Here is a 24,816-nt window from a genome sequence, read left to right as displayed (position 1 = left end):
AACCCTCTTGATTTTTCAAAGGCTGCTTAAAATTTCCCGTTATCTCCTTCCTCCCGAGAACGACCTCTAGGTGGTTGGAAACTGAATTATGATTTAATAATAATCTTTGTGGTTTGAACTCCCGCCGCCCTGAGCCACTTAAGCAGCAACCAAGCTTTTCTGGATCTTTGATGTACAAATGGATGGGAAAACCCAACAAATGTCCAAGGCTGAGGTCTTAGATCCCAGCATTTCCACCAAGTGGACGTGAGGAGCTGTCCCAGAGAAGAAGAAGAATTATTCTCCAAAGCTCCAGAGGGCAAGACAAGAAGCAACAGGGGTAGATCATTAAGGAGAGAGCCAACTTAGAACTAAGGAGAAATTTCCTGACAGTGAGAACAATTAACCAGTGGAACGACTTGCCTCCAGAAGTTGTGGGTGCTCCATCACTGGAGGCTTTCAAGAAGAGACTGGACAACCATTTGACCAAGATAGTATGAAGTCTCCTGTCTTGAGTGGGGTGTTGGATCTCTAGAAGACCTTGTAGCCTACGATTCTATATTCTAACCCTCAAGTGATGTTAGCTGAACAGATAAAGGAGTTCTCATTTTGTTTTTCCTGTGTGAAATGAGCTTCTTTCTGCAAAGAGCAGCAAAGAAGTTGGATGCTCTGATTTTTCTTGGTTCCTTCACACCTTCCTGCATCGCTTGACACAAAGGAAAGGAAAGGGATACGGCAATCTGTTCATCCGTGGCGTACTCATTCATAACTTGCTTCTGAAAATGGGAGGAAGCAGCCAGGTGTGAAAGACCAGGTCCACACCTGAAAGTCCAATTAAATTGATTAATTGCTAACTTGTCAAGAGTGAAATCCTTGCAGCTAGCATGCCCGGGCGTAAGAATCTTCTCCACTAATGGTTCGCACCTGTTTGGAGTTAGATACGGCTCAACAGAATTCAAGAGGGTTGGGTTTAGCCTGCTTGTGGCTACGTAGGGATGCTAGGCTGATTCCTCTTTTGACTCCACCCCCATGTTCTCCCATTCCTTGTCCTACAGAAGCAAGTTCATTGCATGCCTGAGTCTTTTATCACATCCCCACGGCTTTGTCATGTACTTCCTCCTCATTTGTCCTCATCAAGTCTTTCTCTTCATTTCATCTTCCCGTGAGCTAACTCGATGCGTGCTTCTTAAATTGCTTCTGAACAACCTGTTTATCAATCTGAGCATCTTGGGAGTAATGGACTGAGTCTGGCTTGGTGGCCTGTGTCTATTGGATTTGCCTGAAGAAAAAAGAGCTCCCTAATGGAGCCATGGAGGAGAGAAAAAGCACTCACACACGATAGCAAAAAGAAGGAAAGGCTTAAATCGGGGTTTGTACAGACTCTACTGATATCCTTGGTGGTGTTATAGACAGAAAAGTTCTACGGAGGTTCTCAGTCATCCAGGTCAGAGGTGCTTTTTCAAAAGGCAACCGGTTGTAGAGACATCTAGTTTTACTGGGCAGCCTTACAAAAGTGTGTCCCATTGATGTCATCTTTGATTTCGTTTAAAATTCTCACTCTAGTTACAACTCTTCCAGGTTGGGTCCTGCTCTAGTTTGTGTTTGACTCAAATGTTGACCTCTAGCATTTGCTTGGCCTACACCCTGAAGATTTCTTGACCAGATTTTTACGAAGCTGGTTGTCCTTGCCTTAATAATAATAATAATAATAATAATAATAATAATAATAATAATAATAATAATAATAATAATAATAATAATAATAATAATAAAGTTGGAAGGGACCTTGGAGGTCATCGAGTCCAACCCCCTGCTCAGGCAGGAACCCTACACCATTTCAGACAAATGGCCGTCCAGTCTCTTCTTAAAAACTTCCAGTGTTGGAGCATTCACCGCTTCTGGAGGCAGGTTGTTCCACTGGTTAATTGTTATAACTGTCAGGAAGTTTCTCCTTAGTTCTAGGTTGCTTCTCTCCTTGATGAGTTTCCACCCGTTGCTTCTTGTCCTGCCTTCAGGCGCTTTGGGGAATAGCTTGACTCCCTCTTCTTTGGGGCAGCTCCTGAGATATTGGAACACTGCTATCATGTCCCCCCTCGTCCTTCTCTTCGTTAAACTAGACATACCCAATTCCAGCAACCGTTCCTTATATGTTTTAGCCTCCAGTCCCCTGATCATCTTTGTTGCTCTTCTCTGTACTCTCTGTACTCTGTCTCTCCTTTCTAAGGCTGAGAGAGGAGGACTGGACGATGGCCACCTAGCTGGCTGCATGCCTCAGGCAGGACTTGAACTCACTGTCCCCTGGTTTCCAGCCTGGCGCCTTAATCCCTACCCCAAACTGCCTCTCTTAGTACTAATGATTAGCAAGCGCCAAAGACACCGGGAAACAGGCAGCATTTGAAAAATCTAACATTTTCTGGAATGTTTGTTTTATTGATCTTCTACCATTAATTCTGCTCATCTCTCTGTAGTCTCCTTTTCTCCTCCTTCCCTTCCCCCACCCTCTCTCCATGGGCTCAACATATAAAATTTAAATGATCCGCTTGAAGACTAGCACAGTTGTGAAATAAATACACACAAATGCACATGCTTCTAAGCGGAAGCTATTTGTTCTGCGGTGGCAACTCACAAATGAGTGTCTTCCTTGCACGGTAAATAAACCCATACGTCTGTAAGTTACCACCGTTTTGAACACGTGTTTGCTTGCAAGGAAGTCTCACTGCACAAAACGGGGAGTGTGTAAGTGTATAAAGCTAGGCTGCCATTTTTAATAGAGCGGAGCTAATCATCTATATAGGCACGCATCAACTGGGGGGACGGCTTTGCGCTGCTCCAGATTTCTCCTTTCCGATTGACCAGGAGGTTGAATTAAACGAGAAAGAATTCAACTTTTCTAATTTGGCATAGTTCCTTTCCCTTGTGGCTTGTGCGACTTTATGATCCGTTCACACACGATTCCTTTGGTGGTTGGCTATAAAAAAAAAAAAGCATTTCAAGTCAAACTCAATTCCTTATGGGGTGTTCACGGTTACATTTGTGTTGTTTCTTAGTGCAAAGTTGTAGACACTATTTCTTCTGGGATAATTTATCAGTGTCCCAGCCTGGCCTATAATGCAGGGATGTCCTAACTGTGTCTCCCATCAAAATATTAGCCAGCTCAACCAAAGGGGAAGCAAATTCTTTACTCCTTCAATAATACGTGACTGTTTCTTAATAGTGTGTAGAATATTGAGCACTTTGCAGTGCTTTTGAATGTTAAACTTCGGTACACTCATCCTTAACTAGATACAGACAGTCCTCGACTTACACTATAATGATCCCGGGACACACTGCAACCATCATAAATATGAGTCAGTTGCCAAGCATCCAAATTTTGACCGCACGAACCTGGGGAGGCTGCGATGGTTGTTAAGTGTGAAAAACGGTCCTCAGTCACTTTTTTCAGTGCCATTGTAACTCTGAACGGTCACTAAACAAACTGTGATAAGTCGAACACTACCTGTATGCTGAAAATGTCCAGAAATCCCTCTTTTCTTTTCTTTTTGTCAGTATGTATTTTTTCTTAATATTCCTTATACCCTTGTCCTTAGGCCACATAATGAAGATTTTAGCATGGATTCTTCGCTTTCACAGTAAGTTAGCTTCAAACAACTGCATGCGCCGTGCACTTTAAGCATTGATGCTATGGGAAAGGGAAGAAATGACGCGGTACTTTTTTCCCGACCACAGACTTAACTTGGCTTAAAAGTTCGCTTCCTCTTTGTGGGAAACGAGCATGATGGGAAATGTAGTTCGCTGAGAAGATAGACACTGTGTTTGCGGTGAATTCTGCATACCTCTGGATATGGTTCCTGGGAGAGAAGCTGAAAGAATAATTTATATGAAAATAGATTGCAGATATAATGCTGTCAAGGACCAGGAGATCCAGACCGTTCAAATATAAAGATTTATCGAAAGCTTCAGCTCTCTAGAAGAATCTGAACTACTAACAGCCAAGGGAAATTAGCGGGAGATAAAAGTAGAAGAATTCAAAACGGGCTGGACAAAGGGATTTGAGATGGGCGACGTGTTTGATCCCTCCCTCGAACTCAGCCTGGTCACCTCCTACAAATGCTGTGATTCCGATCTCAGATTAAGCTGGGATTGTTTAAAAACTCAGTTTGGTTAAAGAAGGCATAGATCACCACTCAGTTTTACGTCACGCGAAGCCAAAATCGCAACGTGCTTTATTATATGGTGTGGAAACAAAGTTAAAGACACGGTTTTCTCATTACGGTGCTCTGAACTGTATAAAAATTTAATTACTCTGCACGTTTATCTTCAGTTTAACCTTCTTGGATCACTATATGAAGTAGTCTTTAAAGAATTCATGTTTCTTAGATTCCCAAACTAAACTGTAGAGATAGAATTCTTTCGCAGAGAAGCCTAAAAATTCCATTTGTAGTTCATTCCTAAAGCTACATTGTAATTATCATTATTTATTTAGAAGTATTGGCTGAGTGGCAGGGCGACCCGTGGTGAAGACACTTGCCTCCCGTTCGGAAGATTGAGGCTTCGATGCTAGATAGCGGCAGATGTTTCTTTCTCGCAAAGAAAAAATATTTACTGTGAACTTCCTTGTGATGTCAGGAAGGGCATCCGGCTAGTAAACGCTCAGCTCCATCTAGTCACCCGGACTCTACCCCGAATTAAGGGATTATAGTAAAAAGGAAGAGGAGTTTAATTTAGATAGACTCTAGTGCATTTTCACTGAGAAGTATTCAGTTCAGTTAGTTATAATCCCTCTCTGGAGAATTTCCATGAGAAAATGATGGGTGATGGGTTTCCTCTGATTTCAATCTATGTCAGTTTCATGTATTTTCATTGCTGGTCCTTTGAGTCCTGTTTATGGATGTGTTTGCTAGGGGAAACAATGTCCAAGCATTTAGACTGAACTAAGTAGACAACTTTATAGTCATCTGATTCCCCCAAACAAGACTCTTTTTTTTTTTTTATGTGGACTGTCTCCTAAAATATTGATTGCAGTTGATGTTTTGCTTAGCTTCAGAACGATTGCAGCCCTGAAAGAATGACGGTTGAAAATGGAGCTGCATTTAATTTGCAGGAAAAAAATACATCCCTGAGTATTCGTTAGGAAGACCTCGTGTCTTTTCATAATTTTTTTTTTTTTGGTAGGGAAGAGTTTCGGAGAAGAGAATGTCTTGGGAGAATTCCTATCTCCGAAGAATTTTTTTTGTTATTTCCGCTTTGGTTCCGAACAATGAAACTATCAATAATTCATCAGGCGTTATCAAGGATCGATTAACTCTCATTGACCATAGTAATTGTGTTTTCTGGGGAACATCACCCGAAAATGACAGCTTTCTTTCTTCGGGCTCAAATATAACTATTCTCTTTGTTACGTTTTCTCCAAGAAGGCAATATTTTCAATTAAAAATGGATGACATGAGAAAAAAAAAACAAGAACACTGCATTTCTAATTTAGTTCTTGTCTCCATTTCCCCCCCCTAAACTCAGCTTCTTCCATTCTGTTTTGCACATTTAAAATTTCAAACCTAAGATCCTTATTCACACCATGGGCTAAGCTTGGCTTGTTTAAATTGGGTTAGAGTGTTGTTGTTTTTTTGAGACTTAGTTGCTGTGACGGAGTTCATTTATGGTTCATTGCTCAATCCCAGAAAGTGGATTAATGAAATTACCACTTGTGCAACTACAGCTATTTAGAGCATCTTTCAATCTAAGTCTGTTTTGCATGCTGCCCTTCCCAAGTGTAACCATTTCCAATCAGTGTTTGAATTCAGAAATGTATTTGAAAGAATGGTTAAAAGAGTCTGTGAATGGGATATCACATCCTTTCTTCTGGAGCAGATTCAATCTTGCTTCCTTCGCTTCATGATGAATTTTTCCAGTGACACAATTGGGATCTGAAATGACATCTCACTTGTTCTATTCGTCCTTCTGTCCTGGCAGGGTCGAAGTGGAATTTTACGTGAATGAGAACACCTTTAAAGAACGTCTAAAACTATTCTTCATCAAAAACCAACGATCAAGTAAGTTTCTGTGCTGAGAAATGTCAAACCGATTCATGGTTACGATCATTGATGGTTTAATTTGCTTCCCACAACAAACCCTAATGCGTGGTTTGTTTGAGTCTGACTTAGTGTCCGGTCCTGACTTAGACTTAGTGTCGGGTCCAAAACCAAGAATGGCATGTAATTCTTCCAAGCTGAGTTCTTTCTTGTTTGAAACCTATAGACAGAATCTTGCCAGACTTAAGTCTCAAGTATCTGCATCTACAATATACTATGGGAACTATTAGGGAGAGGCTGCCTTCACCCTCTCTCTCACACACATATCTCAGCTGGGCTGCCTCTTAGTCCTCTGGGATCCTGGAGATCCACCTCCTCACTACATTCCATCACATCATGTGTGGACTTCAACTCCCAGAATCCCTCAGCCACCATGTGTGGATAAACTCCCAGCATTCATCAGCCACCGTGCGTGGTCTTCAACTCCCAGCATTTCTCCGTTACCATGTGTCAGCCAAGAATGACACATGGTGATTCTTCCAAGCTGAGTTTTTATCGTTTCACACCCACAGATCACGTCTTGCCAGAGTTGCACTACTTACATCTACCATATGATCTGGGAACTATTAGGGAGGAGCTGTCTTCACCCACTTTCTCTCACACAGGATATCCAGGCTGAGTTGCCTCTTACTCCTCTGGGACGCAGTCCCTGCCTCCTGGGGATCCACCCCCTTGCTGAGTTAGGGTGTCTTGCAAAAATTTATTGATTTGATTCAGAGACCGGCAACTTCCAAAAGAGATTAGCACATTTTTTTTTGAATTATTTCCAAAGTTTTCTCCAGCCCTGATGTTTCTCATTTCACGTTATGAGAATATCAGCTTTGTTTTCAGCATCTGCAAAAAAAGCCTTAAAGAAGGACAGCTTTCAAATGAACACACGCCTTTTAAAAAGAGATGTTTCCAAAGATAGATGACAGAGACAGACAGAGACAGACAGTGATACTCCATCAGGACATTTGGGATTTTTAGACCTCGCTGTCTGTTTCACGGGGACGAAAAAGCAGCTTTCGACGCCAGCCTGTGGGTTTTTATTTTTTATTTTATTTTTTTCAAATTAGAGAAAATTGCTGGAGAATTAGAAAAGGGTGGGCGGGATGCTAAGGAAGATCCGTCTGTCTTTGAAATGTGAAAAAAAATTGTTTGATTTCTCGCCTCGCTGGAGGCAAGTAGCACCAGACACTGCCAGGGATGTTAATTGATCTTTAAAAAGAATTAATTGATCCTTTAATGCAGAATGACTCATTTAGTTTCACACTTCCCTGCTTATGAATTTGAATTATCGGTTGTTTGCTGATTGCTTTATTTGGGGTTTTAAGTTATTTTTCTTTTCTTTTTTGCTAGCACTCAGTCTTCCACAGATGGGTGCTGTTCTAAGAAAACTCAATCATCTACTAGCTGCAGAGCTTAGTTCTTTTCAGTACCTTCCCGTTTTCTACGGAGTTAGGAACGGAATCCTGCCTAGCAACATTGTCTTGAGACAAAATGTGTATAGGTGTTTCGCTTCTCATCCAAGAAGCTTCTTCAGCTCTGACTGGATGGTGGGGAATGGAAGGATTTAGACTCCTTGCAGACCGCTGGTCATTTACATTCTTTTAGAGAGTCATTGAGGCCACTTGGAGGTTTACCTGTGTCCTCAGGGTCACCTGAGCAGTGCAAATGGAAAACATCCTGCAGCCAAGAAGGCTCCACACACATTTGCACCACTCAGGTGACCCTGAGGACACAGGAAAACCTCCAAATGGCCTCAACGACTCTCTAAAAGAAGGCAAATGACCAGCTGTCTGCAAGGAGTATAAATCCTTCCATTCCCCACCATCCAGTCAGAGCTGAAGAAGCTTCTAGGGTGAGAAGCAAAATGTCTTCAAAGAAAAACAAGGAAGTGCAGTTGCCTCTTGAAAAAGCACCTTTGGGACAACCCTGACCTGGAGGACAGAGAATCTCCACAGACATTTAGCTATGCACTTAGTGTTAGTTATTATTGCCGTTGTGATTTGCCTAACAACATTGATCTGTCCTCTTCACGCCAGGCCTGAGAATACGCCTGTTTAACTTCTCGCTCAAGCTTCTGACTTGCCTTCTTTATATCGTCCGCGTTCTGCTGGATGACCCGGAACGGATAGGATGGTAAGAAATTCTCATTTACAACCCTTGCAATAACCATAGCCCTTAGACTTATGCAGGTCGCCCTCGGTTTACGGCCACCATGGAGCCCAAAAGTTTCTGCTACTAAGTGAGACGGTTCTTCGGTGAGTTTTGCCCCATTTGACGACATTTCTCGCAAACCGTTGATAAGTCAGGTGCTGCAGTTCTTAAATTAGTCACACGGTCGTTAAGTGAATCTGGCTCTACTCCCCCCCCATGAACTTTGCTTGACAGAAGCTCGCAAAAGGGGAGCACGTGACCCCGTGATGCTGCAACCGTCGTAAGTACGAGTCAGTTGCCAAGTGTCTGAATTTTGATCGCATAATCATGAGGATATTTGAAAGGTCGTAACTGCCAAAATCCGGACACTTGTCAACCGACTCATATTTACGACGGTTGCAGAGTCCCGGGGTCACGTGATCCCCTTTTGCGACCTGCTGAGACAAGCCAAGTCCATGGGATTCACTTAGCAACCGGGTCACTAACTTAACACCCGCTGCGATCCACTTAACAACATTGGCAAGGAAATGGAGCCAAACTCGCCGAACCAACGTCTCACTTAGCAGCGGAAACGTTGGGCTAAATTGCGGCCGTATATTTTCTTTATTGCCCTCTGCTGGAATTTTGCTCCTAAAACGTCTCTTCTTTTTTTTCCAACCAGCTGGGAATGCGAGAAGCACATCTATTCCTCCTTCAATCAATCGTCGTCGGAAATCAACTGGTAAATTGGTTGGCAGCTTTTCTAAAGGTTGTTGTTGTTGTTGTTGTTGAGCTTCGGTTTAACAAGGAGCCCCTTTAATTTTCCCCCTTACCAGGCACTTATTACCATCTTTGGTGGACATGCCCCAAAGCCAAAAGATTCTCGTCAAGAATACATATATGGTTAGAGAAAACGACAAAAAAACATACAGATTTTAAGCCAGAATTATTTTTGTTAGGCATAATTGTAGGAAACTATGAGAAAGAGTGTATACATCTAATATCAACATGTATTAACTGCAGCGAGAATTGTATTCGCTCAACGTTGGAAAAATGAAGATTTACCAGCAGAGGAAGAGTTAATTAAATTTTTTTTTTTAGATTGTGGAGACATGGATAGATTGACATTGAAAATGAAGGAGAAAGAAGATTCAGTATACTTTAGAACATGGGATGCCTTTTATCAATGGCTAGAAAAACAAGGTAGAGAGAAAGGAATTTAAATGTTGGAACCCAGACCATACATTGCTGATAAAATATTAAGCATTTGTGACTATAAAAAATAATAATATATATATGAAGAAGACCCTTAAATGCACCTTGGAAATAGATTCTAGATGGTGCCTTAGTTTGCATCAAGAATTTTCTCTTTTAGAAGGAAGAGGAGGAGATTATATAGGCGAGGGGACCTCATAAATACAAGAAAATATTCATGGATACACTGACAGTCTTAGGCACTCTTTTAACGGGTCCAGCTATGTCCATTTTGCTGCATGTTTTGATGTATATTTTATAGCCTGAATTAGAGACACTGGAGAATTGCAAAATCTGAACGAAGCATTGCTTCTTGATCCAGTCTGTTTCTTGTTTTCCCGATTCTCCCTGGTTGTTGTTGAGCTTTGTTCTGTGAATATTCTTCGCAGGGCTCCCATTTTGTGGGTGGATCGAAACAAGCCGTTGTGGGCAATACAAGTAAGTGCGATTGTGTGTTGGCGGTGCCAGTCCTGCAAAATTGATAGCCTACTATTCTTCCCATCCTGGTCAGTTCCTCCCTATCTTTCTGTCTTCTTCTCCGTCCAGGTCAGTGTGGCTATCATTAGCTTTCTTGAGACAATGCTTCTGATCTACCTCAGCTATAAGGTAAGGAAGAAGGTTAGAGGACACGTTTTTAAAGGGCAGGAGTGGAGGGAAATGGCTGCCGAATGAAATGCCATTGAGGATTCCCAGTGTAGCAATATCACCCACACATTAGCCTGAGGATGGAGGGGAGGGGGCAGGGTTTTCTATATGTGGTTATGGGTCTGACAACCTTGATGCTGAATTGATCTGAAGATGTTTGCAGGATCACTGGGAATGCCAAGATCCACCCAACGGGTGTCCCCCAATTCTATTACACATTCACTACTCCCACAAAATAAGTCAGTGTTTCCTTTTTGGCTCGTTTGCTTCTGATGCATGGAAGTCCTTCACTCACCCAGTTCTTATAGAGTTCATGTTGGCTTTCTACAACTTGATGTTCTCCAGATGTATTTGAGTATCTCATCCTTCTTGTACAGCTGTATTAGGTGTCTAATGCACAATAGATGGTCTGGAGTTTCATCCCCAACTTGATGTTCTCCAGATCTGTTTCAGCATCACTCTCATCCTTTTTCTATTGCTAGATATCTAATAACCAGAAAAGAAGAGTTGGAGTTTCATCCCCAACTTGAGGTTCTCCAGATCTATCTGGATATCACTCTCATCCTTCTTGTATTGCTAAATATCTAATAAAACCAGAATAGGTGGGTCTGAGTTTCATCCATCACAACCAGTGACGGTATTTTAGTGCTGGATAATAGGGACTGTAGGATGATGCTCCTGGAGGTAGCAGGGCTGAAAACGTTCACCTCCTAGAACATCTGAAAGAGAGTTATGTGTTTGTTTATCTTGTTGACTTATAGGCTGTCCCAATCTTTAACTATGCAATCTATTATGATTACGGAGGGAACGAAGATTTAACCATCCAAAGCTTAATCTGTATCCAACTCTCTTTTTTTCCCCTTTAGGGTAACGTTTGTGAGCAAATCTTTCGTGTTTCGTTCATCCTGGAAATGATCAACACCGTGCCCTTTATTATCACGGTACGTTTGATTCCTGAAAATGAGATTTCTCTTTATCTTCTAACGGTGGAGCCCATTCTTTAAGACAATCCCTGAAAATACAGTTTTTTTTAAAAAAAAGTACAGGTGCTAATGGGCCATACTAGCAGCAGCCAACTCAGAATAAATGTGGGCTTTGTAAGAATCTAGTTGCCAGGATAGCATTTGCCACTGTAGAGTTGGGAACTCTACAGACCTGTCCATGTAGTTAGTTACAAAAGAAGCTTAGCTTGAGAGAGAATAATAATAATAATAATAATAATAATAATAATAATAATAATAATAATAATAATAATAATAATAATAATAATAATAATAATAATAATTTAATTTGTACCCCGCCCTTCTCCTCACCGGACTCAGGGCGGCTCACAGCCTTATAAAACCACAATGCAATAAATATCTACATTAAAACCAAATTAAAAGAAAATATTTGAAAAGGCCAATCATTTAAAATTACCCTTAAAATTACCCTTAAAAACCCCACTAAAATTCCCTAGGCCAGACCCGCTTGTTGAAAAAGCCATGTCTTTAGGGCGCGGCGGAAGGAGGGGAGATCCGGGATCTAGAAGACATTTTCTAGCAAAAATAACCGAGTCCTTTTTGGCTTTTTTTTTTTTTATAGATATTTTGGCCACCTTTACGGAATTTATTTATCCCCGTGTTCTTGAATTGCTGGTTGGCAAAGTACGCTTTGGAGAACATGATAGTAAGTAGATGGGAGAAATGAGGCCCGTCTCTGCATGAGAAGTTTGGGGAATGCATATCCTGCTATGTTGGGATGTAATGGACTGATACGGCCTGCTAAATTCTACATCTGGGTTAACAGAATGCAGTGGTTGGGTTTAGAAGGTACGCTACATCTAAACAAATAAACCGTTTTTATGGTTCTGGTTACAATGTAATGGGTCACGTACCAAGTGAAGGCAAGGATTTTGTTTCTGTGATATGCTGAACCACAAGCTGGAGTGAGATATAAAACTGAACTCTCTTTCCTTTCCTTTCCTTTCCTTTCCTTTCCTTCTTCATCCTTCCTTCCCTTCCCTTCCCTTCTTTACTCTTCCCTTCCCTAACCTTCCTTTCCTTTCCTTTCCCTTCCCTTCCCTTCCCTCCTCTCCTCCCCTTCCCCCTTCTTCCCTCCCTCCCTCCCTCCTTTCTTTCTTTCTTTCTTTCTTTCTTTCCTTGCCCTTCCTTTCTTTTCCTTTTCCTTCCTTTCCTTTCCTTTCCTTTCTTTCCTCTCCTCTCCTCCCCTTCCCCCTTCCTTCCTTCCTTCCTTCCTTCCAGAATGACCTGCATCGAGCAATACAACGGACTCAGTCTGCCATGTTCAACCAAGTGCTCATTTTAATTTGCACCCTGCTGTGTCTGGTTTTCACTGGGTAAGTCCTTTGACTGTCCCCCTTCATGCCTCGCACTACAGCAGATTTGACTTGAAGGAGATGCAGCGCAATCTGTGGGTTTTGATTTTCGGAAAACCCAGTTGACCTGATCGAATGACCATCTCACTCGATTAGGGAAATCAGACTGAGCCAATTTATCACACAGTTTGGATCTTCGCAATCAGATTGAACCAGATCAAGCCAATGATTTGAAACAAACGTCAAATGGCCTCATGCGGACTGTTGACTAGATGTTCCCTAGCTGGGTCGTGGAACGTCTTCACAAAACCGCCAAGCTCAGAGATCACCAAGGACCCCACAGTTCAGCTCTCTCTTCTGTCAGCAAAGGAGTAGAAAGTTATTAAAATATTAGTTCATTGACCACATCCGAACTGAAGCAAAATTAATGAGCTCTTTTTCCACCCGTTTCAAAAATGACTCAAGAACCTCGGACGATGGCCATCCAGCCCAATAGAACAGGGGTCTTCAAGCTTGGCCCTTTGATGACTTGTGGACTTCAACTCCCAGAATTCCTCAGCCAGGAATTGTGGACTTGAAGTCCACAAGTCATCAAAGGGCCAAGTTTGAAGACCCCTGCCATAGAAGGTGTCAACATTCCATGCTGTAGAAGCAAGATGAATGAAACCTAACTGAGTTTTAACAACAAAACCCTGGTTTTACTCTTGGGATCTTGTCTTTCCTCCCCCTCTGATCTAGAACCTGTGGCATCCAGCATTTAGAAAGAGCTGGTGAAAACCTCTCGCTTTTCAAGTCCTTTTATTTTTGCATCGTCACCTTCTCCACCGTCGGCTACGGGGACGTGACCCCCAAGATCTGGCCTTCTCAGCTGCTGGTGGTGATCATGATATGTGTGGCCCTTGTAGTCTTGCCTCTGCAGGTAAGGTATGACTCGCTGGGGTTTACGACATAATGGGATGAGCCCTAAGTAAGAGGGGTTTTGGAGTGAGGCAGCAGAGATGTTCAAGGAGAACCTCTAACCACCAGGGCACTGCGCCCAGATCCCTGATCTTTCTCCATCAAGGAGAACCTTAACCAACAGGGCACTCTGCCCAGATCCTTGCAGAAGACCTGCTTTTGAAACCACCTGCTTGGGGTTGGTTTTTGTTTTTTTTTGCCTACAGTTTGAAGAGCTGGTGTACCTATGGATGGAACGGCAGAAGTCGGGAGGAAATTACAGCCGCCACCGGGCCCAGACGGAAAAGCATGTTGTGCTTTGTGTCAGCTCCCTCAAGATAGATCTGCTTATGGATTTCCTGAACGAGTTCTACGCTCATCCCAGGCTGCAGGTGAACGTTTGGTTGGCTGGGAGGCAGGCTTAGAAAATTTGAGTTTCTTCACAGGTGGGAAGCTAAGCTGGGTTAAGAAATTCTGCTCATCCTTTTCAGGATTATCTAAAAAAAAAGGTTACATCATGGGAACTGGACCAAAGTTTATTAAACTGAGACGTTTCATTACTCATCCAAGTAGTTTCTTCAGTCCAAATGAAAACACTGTGCCTAACCAAAAATTTTCATTTGGACTGAAGAAGTAACTTGGATGAGTAGCAAAACATCTCAGTTTAATGTCTATGGAGATTCTCCATCATCCAGGTCATGGTTGTCCCAAAGGTGCTTTTTCAGGAAGCAACTGGACTTTCTTGTTTTTTCTTTGAAGGCATTTGCTTCTCCTCCAAGAAGCTTCTTCAGCTCCAACTGGATGGTGGGGAAAGGAAGGATTTATACTCCTTGCAGACAGCTGGTCATTTGCCTTCTTTTAGAGAGTCGTTGAGGCCACTTGGAGGTTCACCTGTGTCCTCAGGGTCACCTGAGTGGTGCAAATGGATGTGGAGCCTTCTTGGTTGCAGGATGTTTTCTGCCCTGGCTCCCTTCTCTGTTGGAGACAGGCATAGACTGTTGGGGATGAGTCTGGGTTGTCTGCATCTCAAACTGAAGCTCAAATGGTTCCTGCAGTCTGCAACGTTTTCTGGAAATCCATTCACACTCCCGCTCCCTTCGAAGGGGGTTCATCCCAACGCGCACGGCTAAACGTCTACGGAGATTCTCAGTCATCTCAGTTTATTAAACTTTCATCCGGTTGGTCCATGATCTCACCTTCTTTAGATACTTTCGGCCTGGAGGGTTGAGTCTTCATTTCCATACCTTTCAGGACTACTACGTGGTCATCCTTTGCCCTACAGAAATGGACATCCAGGTGCGCCGGGTGCTTCAGATTCCCTTGTGGTCCCAGCGGGTGATCTATCTCCAGGGATCTGCCCTGAAGGATCAGGATCTCATGCGAGCAAAGTGAGTTGGAAAGGGGAAAGCAGATTTTAGTTCCAACAAGTTGTCTCCTTTCATTGGACGTGCTTTTTGGGGGCAGAGGTCAAACAGAAACAGTCCACTAACAACGCAGGTAAGTCCTTGACTTACAACAGTTCATTTAGCAACCGTCCGAAATTACAACGGCACTGAAAAAGGGCCATTTTGCACAGTTACAATTTTTACAGCATCCCCGTGGGCCACATGATCAAAATTTGCTGGGCAACAGATTCGGATTTATGACAGTTGCCATGTTCCAGGGTGATTTGATTCCCCCTTTTGTGACCTTCTGGACAAGCAAAGCCGATGGGGAAGGCCAGATTCACATAACAACCCGTGTCGCTAATTTAACAACCGCAGCTATTTAGTTAACAACCGTGGCAAGGAAAATTGTAAAATGGGGCAAACCTCACTTCACCAACGTCTCACTGAGCAGCAGAAATTTGCTAAGGATTGGGGGACTATCACCATCACTATCCCAAGGAAGATTAAATGGATTTTTTGGAAATACGGATTTGGGGGAAAATGGGTTTGAAGAGGGAGGAAAAAAACGCGACTTGAATTTTATTAGTCTATTAAACATGGTTTCCCCTTTCCAGGTGTATTTCCAATTTAACTACCCAGCAGAATCGGGTTAAAAGAACCCTTTATATTTGCAGGATGGACAACGGCGAAGCTTGCTTCATTCTGAGCAGTCGAAACGAAGTGGACCGCACAGCTGCCGTAAGTCACAGAACAGATTGACAACGTGATTAAGCCCAGGAAGGGAGAAAAGGGCTTTACCAAAGATTGCTTATACATCCTCTTGAAAATTCTAATAATTCTAACAATTTGGACCTTCTTAAAACTTCTTCCCAGGCTAACACTCCTGCACAGAATGCAAACACTGCCAGGGACCATTTCTAAGTAGGATGTCATGGTTCTGACAGATGAAACTCTTCAAAAGAACTTCGAGGCATTGTTACCTTAAATAATCTTTTATTCGAGTAGCATAATATCGGCACTATATAATCAAAGCCCAAAACTGAATTCCCCTCCCCTGGGCACATAGTATCAAAGCACAATTCCCTCCTCCAATTAACAGTCATAAATCACATTCCCCAATTAGCTTGAAGCGAGGGCTTCGTCTCCAGCTCTCCAGCCTGCCAATTCTTTATCAGCTCTGGTTACAATAACCTTGATTCTCCCGCTAGGTTTAGTGTTGTTATGTCTAGCTGGACTCTCATTCACATCCCTCCCCTCTCCCAGCATCATCTAACTCTAAAAGCGAAAAGGGAAAAAGAGGGCTACATTTCCATCTGTTGTCAATGCAAAAACATCCGATGTTAGCAGCGTCAATTTTTCATTTTTCTGTAGGATCATCAAACCATCCTAAGAGCTTGGGCGGTGAAAGACTTTGCTCCTAACTGTCCCCTCTACGTTCAGATTTTGAAGCCGGAGAATAAATTCCATGTCAAGTTTGCAGGTAGGATTTTTCTGCCCATCTGTCCGATGCTCGTTAATCCAACTCAAAACAGGAAGAAAAGAAAAAAAAAGAACATTTCTCCAGATGGGGAAAGGCTGGATGGTATACAATGTGTTTTCAGTCCTTTTCCAATCAACCCCAGCCAGCAAATGAGCAACTGGGTTATAAAAAGAAAACCTAACGATTTGGCATCTGCAAACATATAAAACAGAGTTTATTGTCTCAGACACAGCTAGTTAATTTTTCTGGAACGTTGTTTTTGGGGAGGGGGTTAGACAGTTTCATTTGCACATACCATATTGGTTACAAGCTTAGGGGCTTTATTTTTCTGTTCAGTGTCTGTCGTTCTTGCTCTTCTCTACCCTATTTTTTAAAAGTTACCTAAAACTTTTAATTTGCGATAGATCTGTTTTCAGCTCTCAGAAGCAGGGAAAATGTCCCCGCGTAGCTTTTGGTTACGGTATCCCTCAATTTAATTAAGATAAAGCGAAGGAAAAAAAAATCAGACGTTATAGTTTAGCCAGCTCTTTGAAAATCCAGAAGAGCAACTGATCTATTAAAAACATGCCAGACTCTATGACAGACTGTGCGAAGTGACAAATTGACGGTTTTTGGTGATGGAGGAGACATACACTGGGAAGAAGCCTTGTGTGGCAAGTTGTGAATGTATACACTTGGGGAAAACTTAAATGAAGGCGTAGGTTCTCTCCAGGGGAAAAAAAAGGAAAGCAACGACTTCACATTTTTCAGCTGTTCTTACAGCGGTAGCAAAAGGCACTTTTTAAATTTATCCACCGCTGTTTATTATAGAAACAGCATTTTTTTTTTATTCTAGGGTGGTTTGCAAAGACAAAACAAGTCGAAATCGCAAAATGCAAACCCTTGAAAGTGTCACACTTTGAAGTGTCACACAAATGAAGACATTTAAAAAAAAAAACCATTCCCAAAAGAACTTATCAAAGGGATCTGCTGGAAATTTAAAATGATGCTTCGGAATATGAAAGGACCTGTTTTTGATTTCAGATCATGTGGTCTGTGAAGAGGAATGCAAATACGCCATGCTGGCCCTCAATTGTGTCTGCCCAGCTACCTCTACTCTTATTACCCTTCTCGTCCATACCTCCAGAGGGCAGTAAGTAGTTAAAAAAAAACTGTTGACGTGCCGGTCAGTTTCTCGCTCAGGCAAATGTTTGACCCAACTGAAAAGAAGTTGCAGGTCAAGCCTGAGAAATCAGAAAACTCAAGACAGTTCAAATTAGTATAAAGATTTATTGCAAGCTGAAGCTGTCTGCAAGAGTCTGAACCACAGATTAAATTGCCGTGCTGGCCCTTTGCGATAAATAAGTGGGTTTCGGGTTGCAGTCGGGGCACTCGGTCTCTCAAAGGTTCGCCATCACTGGTAAAGGGTTTCCTACTTGAGCAGGGGGTTGGACTAGATGACCTCCAGGCTCCCTTCCAACTCTGCTCTTCTGTTACTTCCAGGGAAGGCCAGGAATCTCCAGAGCAGTGGCAAAGAATGTACGGGCGCTGCTCGGGCAACGAGGTCTACCACATCCGCATGGGCGACAGCAAGTTTTTCATGGAGTACGAAGGGAAGAGCTTCACCTACGCCTCCTTCCACGCTCACAAAAAGTAAGCAGAAAAGCCGGATTTCTTACTCGGTCTTACTCAGTCTGATTGGTCGAGGAGTAGATCCAAAAGGAGCCTTTATCCTCCGGTCAGGTACGGGGTCTGCTTGATGGGCGTGAAGAAGGAGAATAAGAGCATCCTTCTCAACCCGGGTCCACGGCACATCATGACCGCATCTGATATCTGCTTCTACATCAACATCACCAAAGAGGAGAACTCGGCCTTCATCTTTAAGCAGGAAGAGAAGCAGAAACAGAAGCTGTTTATGGGCAAAGGAATCTACGACGGGCCGTCGAGATTGCCGGTCCATAGCATCATCGCTAGCATGGGTGAGCTGCTCTACTTTCTCCAGCTCTGCCATGGAGGAATCTCTAGCTAGACTGGAGGGAGGCGTTAAGAGGGGACTGAGCTCAAAATCCTTGCGTGGCCGAAAGCGGCACAGAATCCATGGAGCCTTTACCTGACCATTCCCGTCGAGATTGCCAGTCCATAGCATCATCGCTAGCATGGGTGAGCTGCTCTACTTTCTCCAGCTCTGCCATGGAGGAATCTCTAGCTAGACTGGAGGGAGGCGTTAAAAGGGGGCTGAGCTCAGAATCCTTGCATGGCCGAAAGCGGCACAGAATCCATGGAGCCTTTACCTGACCATTCCCGTCGAGATTGCCAGTCCATAGCATCATTGCTAGCATGGGTGAGCTGCTCTACTTTCTCCAGCTCTGCCATGGAGGAATCTCTAGCTAGACTGGAGGGAGACGTTAAAAGGGGGCTGAGCTCAGAATCCTTGCATGGCCGAAAGCGGCACAGAATCCATGGAGCTTTACCTGACCATTCCCGTCGAGATTGCCGGTCCATAGTATCATCGCTAGCATGGGTGAGCTGCTCTACTTTCTCATGGTCTGCCCAGGTGGAATCTCCAGCTAGGCTGGAGGGAGGCGTTAAGAGGGGACTGAGCTCAGAATCCTTGCGTGGCCGAAAGCGGCACAGAATCCATGGAGCCTTTGCAGTCAGTCTGGAGAGATTCTTGTAACTAACAACACAGCTCCTGCTTAACCCAAAGGTGCTTCTTCAGGAGGCCACTGGAGTTCCTTGTTTTGCTTTGAAGACGTTTCGCTTCTCATCCAAGAAGCTTCTTCAGGCTCTGACTGGATGGTGGGGAGCCGAAGAAGCTTCTTGGATGAGAAACGAAACGTCTTCAGAGAAAAACCAAGGAAGTCCAGTGGCCTCCTGAAAAAAAAAACACCTTTGGGCCAACCCTCACCTGGATGACTGAGAAGCTCCAGAGACATAACAGCTCCTGCTTCAGACCAGCAGCTGATGTCTCCTCTCCTTCCGTCCAGGCACGGTGGCCATGGACCTGCAGAACACAGAATGCCACCCCAATCACAGCTCCAAGTTAACGTTGCCAGCCGAGAACGGATCAGGAAAAAGGAGGCCCAGCATCGCCCCGGTTCTGGAGCTGGCAGATGCCTCTTCTCTTCTCCCTTGCGACATGCTCAGTGACCAATCCGAGGACGAGGTGACTCAGTCCGATGACGACGGCCTGACCATCACAGAGTGAGTGCTTTGGATCCTCCCCAGAAGGAGCCTAAACACACACAGCCACGCAAACACCCACACCCACACCTGCACAAACACACACCCCTGAAACCTAGCCCATCAGGGAAACCATGACTGCCTGGTCCAAACTCTTTTGGAACTTCGCTCCATGTCTTCCCATAATTATTTTGAACATAACTTAGCACTCCTAGCTGCCGTCATGATAATCTTACCTTCCTCTCAATCTTAAAACCCGTTTTATTCATCGATTCTCTTTGATCTTCCACGCTCACATTCCTTGTTAAACGTCTTCGTCTGGTGTTTTATTCCTCTTAAAACCTGCAAATGTACCAAATTCTTTTAATCTGTCCATTAATACTTTGATTCTCTTTGAAACCGTTTAAAAAAAAAGTGTTTTGATGAGCAATGGCGCATGCAGTCTCTGCCAAGGTTGTGTTCAGAGCATTAAAAGAGACTCAGTGTGATTTTGGCATTCAGATCTCCCGTAAGTGCCGCCATGCAAATTTCCTATTATTTACCTCCCAGTAGGAGCCTATTTGCATACATTAACCTCCGCTTAATGGTTTATTTCAGCTCCGTTTTCTTAGCTCCCACCAGATGAGCTGTCAAAAAAAAAAGTGGGAGGCAATCCAGAATTTATTTGGCTAAGGTGGAACAGCGGCTCCATCTGGTGGGAAGAGGTGGAACTGTTTTGATGCTCTCCTTCCACATCCTTCTGAAGTCCAGTTGAGCAAGATGTCCTTCTACATTTCCCAAGTTCTACTGAACATCAGTAGAAACCTTTGCAAGAAACCCAACAGAAGTCATAAAGGCTATGGAGGCTAAATCTTATGAGGGATGGTTGAAGGAGCTAACCTGTCTGATCTACTGTCTAATCTATTGGTGGGGGGAGGACATGATAACTATCTTACAGTCCTTGAGGGACTGTCATAGAGTAGAGGTGATTGACTTGTTCTCCAAAGCACCAGAGGGCAAGGCAAGATGCTTGTTAAGGAGACAACCTAGAAATAAGTAGGAATTTCCCAACAGAACAATTAACCAATGGAAGAGCTTGTCTCTTGGAGTTGTGGGTGCTCCGTCGGTGGAAGTTCTCAAAAATAGACTGGACAGTCTTTTGACTTGAATGGTATAAGGTCTCCTGCTCAAGCAGGAGGTTGAACTAGAAGATCTCTGAGGTCCGTTCCAGCCCTTAGAGCAGGGGTCTTCAAACTTGGCCCTTTTATGACTCATGGACTTCAACTCCCAGAATTCCTCAGCCAGCGTGCCTGGCTGAGAAATTCTGGGAATTGAAGTCCATGAGTCATAAAAGGAGCTGAGTTTGAAGACCCCTGGTTTAAACCATGGAGGAAACTGTAAAAGGGATGCCAGGGAGATTCTCAATTGAAGTCCACAAGTCTTAAAATGGCCAAGTTTGAAGACCCCTGCCTTAGAGTTTACGTTCTATGCTGCAGACGAAAAAGATGGCTCAAATCTTCATATATCTCTCTCTTTTTTTTAAAGGTATGTGAAAGGGTACCCTCCCAACTCACCTTACATTGGAAGTTCTCCCACCCTCTGCCATCTTTTACCTGTCAAGGCACCGTTCTGTTGCTTGCGTCTGGACAAGGTAAAAGGCCACTTCTGAAGGTTCTGAATTGGAACGGTATCTTTGTGCTCAATTAATATGCCTCCACTTTGGGGTCAAAGACTGACCCTGAACCCCAGCCTATTCTCAACTTCCTCACAACAAGGGCATTTGTGGTGCTGTGTTTCCAGGGCTGCAAGCACAACAGTTATGAAGACGCAAAGGCCTACGGCTTTAAGAACAAGTTGATCATTGTGTCGGCAGAGACGGCGGGCAACGGCTTGTACAATTTTATTGTCCCTCTTCGAGCGTATTATCGTTCACGGAAGGAGTTGAATCCCATCGTGCTGCTGCTGGACAACAAGCAAGTGCCTTCTTTTCTTTTCTTTTTTTTCCCCCCAGATGATTTCTCTTGAACGCACAGCATGTTGTGTCACTGTTCCATGTATAAACACAGGCACAACATTTATAGTAAAGAATCAGAATGCCAGCAAGGAGGAATCTGCAACTGAACAGGGCTGAGTCATCCTTAAAAAGCGTAGGGAACTCAAACAATGCTGCAGCCGACAAGGCTGAAGTTGCGTCAAATAAATTGTGTGTGTGGGGGGGAAATGGGTCTCTCCGATTTCTTCTTTCCCTCCTTACCTTTGGTGGAATTTGGTTTCCATCCGTCGCTGAGTTGAAACTGGAGTTGAAACTGGAGTCACTAGTGGAGAGGAAGAGGACGAAAGCAGATCCTCCTTAAAACGTGGCAGTATTTATCTAGTAGTCTGGCTGACCAGTCAAATTAAATTGATTTATAGGTCCTTAGGCCTAGGAATCTTCTCAGCTAACAGTTAGTAGCTGCTTGGAGTTAGATAAGGCTCCACGGAATTCAAGGGAGAATGGACTTAGTTCCTTTGTGGCTACGTAGGGATTCTGGGCTGATCCCTCTTTTAACTCCGACCCCAGATTCTGCCATTCCTTCTCCTACAAGTAGTTATGCAGTGTGTGCTTTAGTCTGGCAAGATTAAGAAACCAGAAAGGATCCCATGAACTGATCAGAGTGGTATGTTTATTGTTGCTTGTCTATAGACAGGAATTTTGCCAGACTAAACTCTTAATTCAGCTCCAGATTTCCCCATGTTACCCTATCTTTGTGCTCAGTAATTTAGGGCATGAATGGAAGCTGTTCTGCTCAGTTTACTGCCTGTAGGAAAACTTGGCTACTTGTGGGATCTGAATGATGATCAAGGTATCCATGATCAGTCTTCACTGGGGAGGGGGGTCCTCTGTCAGCTGAGTGCATTGTACCACATTAAATACAATGAATACTTCCTGGAGTCATGGAGGCTCCATTACTGGAGGCGTTCAAGAAAAGATTGGACAACCATTTACCCCAGATGGTACTCCAGCTTTGGGCCAGAGATCTGCAAGGTCCCTTCCAGACCTAGTCCATAAATTAATTCTTGAGGTTCACCTCTGAGGAATAAAGCAGTGATGTATAAACACATTTGTTTAGGTGATCAGGAATGGCTTCTCCAAAACCAGACAAGATACATCTCTGCTTCAAGAGCTTAACAATTAGAAAGAGCACATTTAGAAAGGAATAAGAATGTTAATGGAATTGAACCTGATTTTTTCTTTTTCGGTCTCCGTTGTTGTTTTTTAGACCTGACCATCACTTCTTGGAAGCCATCTGTTGTTTTCCAATGGTTTATTATATGGAAGGTACAATTGATAAGTAAGTGTCTTCTTCTGTGTCCCATAAAGTTAAAATCCATCTGCCGTATGCTGGAAGGTGTAGTAGATGACCAGGCTGAGCTGGAGGGAAGAGTCAAATGTATCATCAGTCATGAGTCCCTGCGTGCCCGCAAGAGATCTAGGTCCACTCCACCTTGAATGCCTCTCTTATCTCCCGCTCATTTCCCTTAACCGTTAGTTGACCAGATTTTTGTAGAGAGCTTAAGCTTGCAATAAATTTTTATACTCATTTGTACTGCCTGAACCTCCTCATTTTTCCTGGAGTTTGACATTAATCTGTCCAACCTCACGCCCAGCCTGATCATCTCCTACAGAAGGATAAGGATTTAGGTGTTGTGGATTGTTTTTTTTTACCGCTGATATTCTGTGTATTGTTTGTTTGTTTCCTTCTTCCCATTCCTTTCTTCTTTATATGCTTTCCCTTATATCTTAAACCTGTATGCCCCTCTTGGCAATAAGCTACCTAACAAATTCCCAGAAGGATAATATATATATATATATATTAAAAAAACCCAGATTGCAAAGAATTAAATGCAGTTATTGTTCAAGGGTCAATAACTACAGTTCTGTCCTGGGTCAATGTCTAAAACTCTCTAAGAGAAGTGGATTTTCTCTGTTAAGCCCAAATGAAGTTTTATTAGTGGGAGGCAATTAGTCCCAGCTTAGCTAAACCCAAAGTATGATTTGAGGGGGAAAAAAACAACAAAAAACAGAAGGCCAAGAATGAGCTTGAGACGAAATAGGGATCTCGTGTTCATGATATTATATGGAATTGCCGAAAAGAGCAAATCATTAGATAGGAACATTTTGCATCTGAAATTGTGCGACTTGGGTGGAGGAATAGAAAATGATCCAAAAAATGAACTGGGGCTTTATTTCTAGGAATATTCTTTTCAGTTCAGCTTAGATGCGTGGAAGAACTTGATCTTAACGGTTCCCTCTTTCTTTGGGGGGTGAAAAACATCTTACAGCCTTGATAGTTTGCTGCAATGTGGCATTATTTACGCGGACAATTTGGTGGTGGTGGACAAAGAAAGCACCATGAGCGCAGAGGAAGATTACATGGCCGACGCCAAGACTATTGTCAACGTCCAGACCATGTTCAGGTGAGGCAGCGAGAGCTTCCAGCATGCAGATCTGGTTCCCTTGTGTAGCAAAATAGATCCACTGATCTTCTGTGTTCAGAAGCAGCTCAGAATTGCTGGGAATCATAGATTTCCCCATCCTGTCCAATTTTCAGAGACTGCTTGGACATGTCCTTCAAGTTTTCTTGGAACATTTTCCTAGTGTGATTGGCTTAAAGTCAGCCAATAGGGTGATTGTACCTAAGGCGGGACTAGAACTCACCATCTCCTGGTGATTGGTCCAAAGTCACCCAGCTGGCTTTCATGCCTAAGGGCAGGAGTAGAACTCACCCTCTCCTGGTGATTGGCCCAAAGACACCCAGTTGGATTTGTGCCTAAGGCAAGACTAGAACTCACAATCTCCTGCTTTTTAGCCTGAACCCTTAACCAGTACATGAAAGTGGTTTTTCACCATTTTACATGCCTCTCTTTAAAACACTTGGTTAGTTTCTTCTGAGGACGAATGACTAAAGACTAAAGAAGACCCTTGGTTTGACTAAATATGTTTTTCAGATCTTTACGAAAGATTATCACATTTTTCCCCCTCTTTCCAGACTTTTTCCAAGTCTGAGTATCATTACTGAATTGACCCATCCATCCAACATGAGGTTTATGCAATTCCGGGCGAAGGACAGCTACTCGTTGGCCCTTTCCAAGCTGGAGAAGGTAATTAAACAATACAAATGCATAACTCCAGGTCTGCAATAAAAGCACACCAAGCTTTTGGCTTTGAAGTTGTCCAGTAGGCTGATTTGTTGTTGCTGTTGTTCTGGTTTCCTATCGCCCTTCAAAGAAGCTAGCATTTGTGAACATATTCCTGGATTCTGAGCTTCACACATCCTGAAAAATTGGACAGCGGTCTCTTGTGGTGACACAATGATTCCAAATTGATGACATGTTTAACTCCACCTTCCAGCTTAACCTGCTGTTCTCTTATACATGGATAATAGTGTAAAGGTCTTCTTATGAGCTTCCTAGATTTATTGATCAAAT

General features: G+C 43.2%; 1 protein-coding gene across 2 annotated transcripts in view; it reads left to right on the top strand.

Annotated features, from left to right (window-relative positions):
- The window catches only part of KCNT1 (potassium sodium-activated channel subfamily T member 1), a 39,943-nt gene that overhangs the window by 5,737 nt on the left and 9,390 nt on the right, over positions 1 to 24,816 (top strand). For both annotated transcript variants that reach the window (XM_015824861.1, XM_015824860.1), the window contains exons 2-24: positions 3,567 to 3,608; positions 5,947 to 6,026; positions 8,093 to 8,189; positions 8,869 to 8,928; positions 9,830 to 9,878; positions 9,987 to 10,046; positions 10,952 to 11,026; positions 11,670 to 11,753; positions 12,329 to 12,423; positions 13,141 to 13,321; positions 13,566 to 13,730; positions 14,590 to 14,726; positions 15,401 to 15,464; positions 16,098 to 16,206; positions 17,230 to 17,338; positions 17,689 to 17,838; positions 17,929 to 18,164; positions 19,173 to 19,389; positions 20,893 to 20,998; positions 21,148 to 21,320; positions 22,608 to 22,679; positions 23,671 to 23,805; positions 24,378 to 24,489. In XM_015824861.1, the coding sequence (XP_015680347.1) occupies positions 3,567 to 3,608; positions 5,947 to 6,026; positions 8,093 to 8,189; positions 8,869 to 8,928; positions 9,830 to 9,878; positions 9,987 to 10,046; positions 10,952 to 11,026; positions 11,670 to 11,753; positions 12,329 to 12,423; positions 13,141 to 13,321; positions 13,566 to 13,730; positions 14,590 to 14,726; positions 15,401 to 15,464; positions 16,098 to 16,206; positions 17,230 to 17,338; positions 17,689 to 17,838; positions 17,929 to 18,164; positions 19,173 to 19,389; positions 20,893 to 20,998; positions 21,148 to 21,320; positions 22,608 to 22,679; positions 23,671 to 23,805; positions 24,378 to 24,489 (2,608 nt within the window). The remainder of the gene's footprint in view (positions 1 to 3,566; positions 3,609 to 5,946; positions 6,027 to 8,092; positions 8,190 to 8,868; positions 8,929 to 9,829; positions 9,879 to 9,986; positions 10,047 to 10,951; positions 11,027 to 11,669; positions 11,754 to 12,328; positions 12,424 to 13,140; positions 13,322 to 13,565; positions 13,731 to 14,589; positions 14,727 to 15,400; positions 15,465 to 16,097; positions 16,207 to 17,229; positions 17,339 to 17,688; positions 17,839 to 17,928; positions 18,165 to 19,172; positions 19,390 to 20,892; positions 20,999 to 21,147; positions 21,321 to 22,607; positions 22,680 to 23,670; positions 23,806 to 24,377; positions 24,490 to 24,816) is intronic.

Source organism: Protobothrops mucrosquamatus, unplaced genomic scaffold (genome assembly GCF_001527695.2).
Source record: "Protobothrops mucrosquamatus isolate PMUCROS unplaced genomic scaffold, P.Mucros_1.0 scaffold2389, whole genome shotgun sequence".
Lineage (NCBI taxonomy): Eukaryota > Metazoa > Chordata > Lepidosauria > Squamata > Viperidae > Protobothrops > Protobothrops mucrosquamatus.
This window is presented reverse-complemented; position numbering and strand designations above follow the sequence as displayed.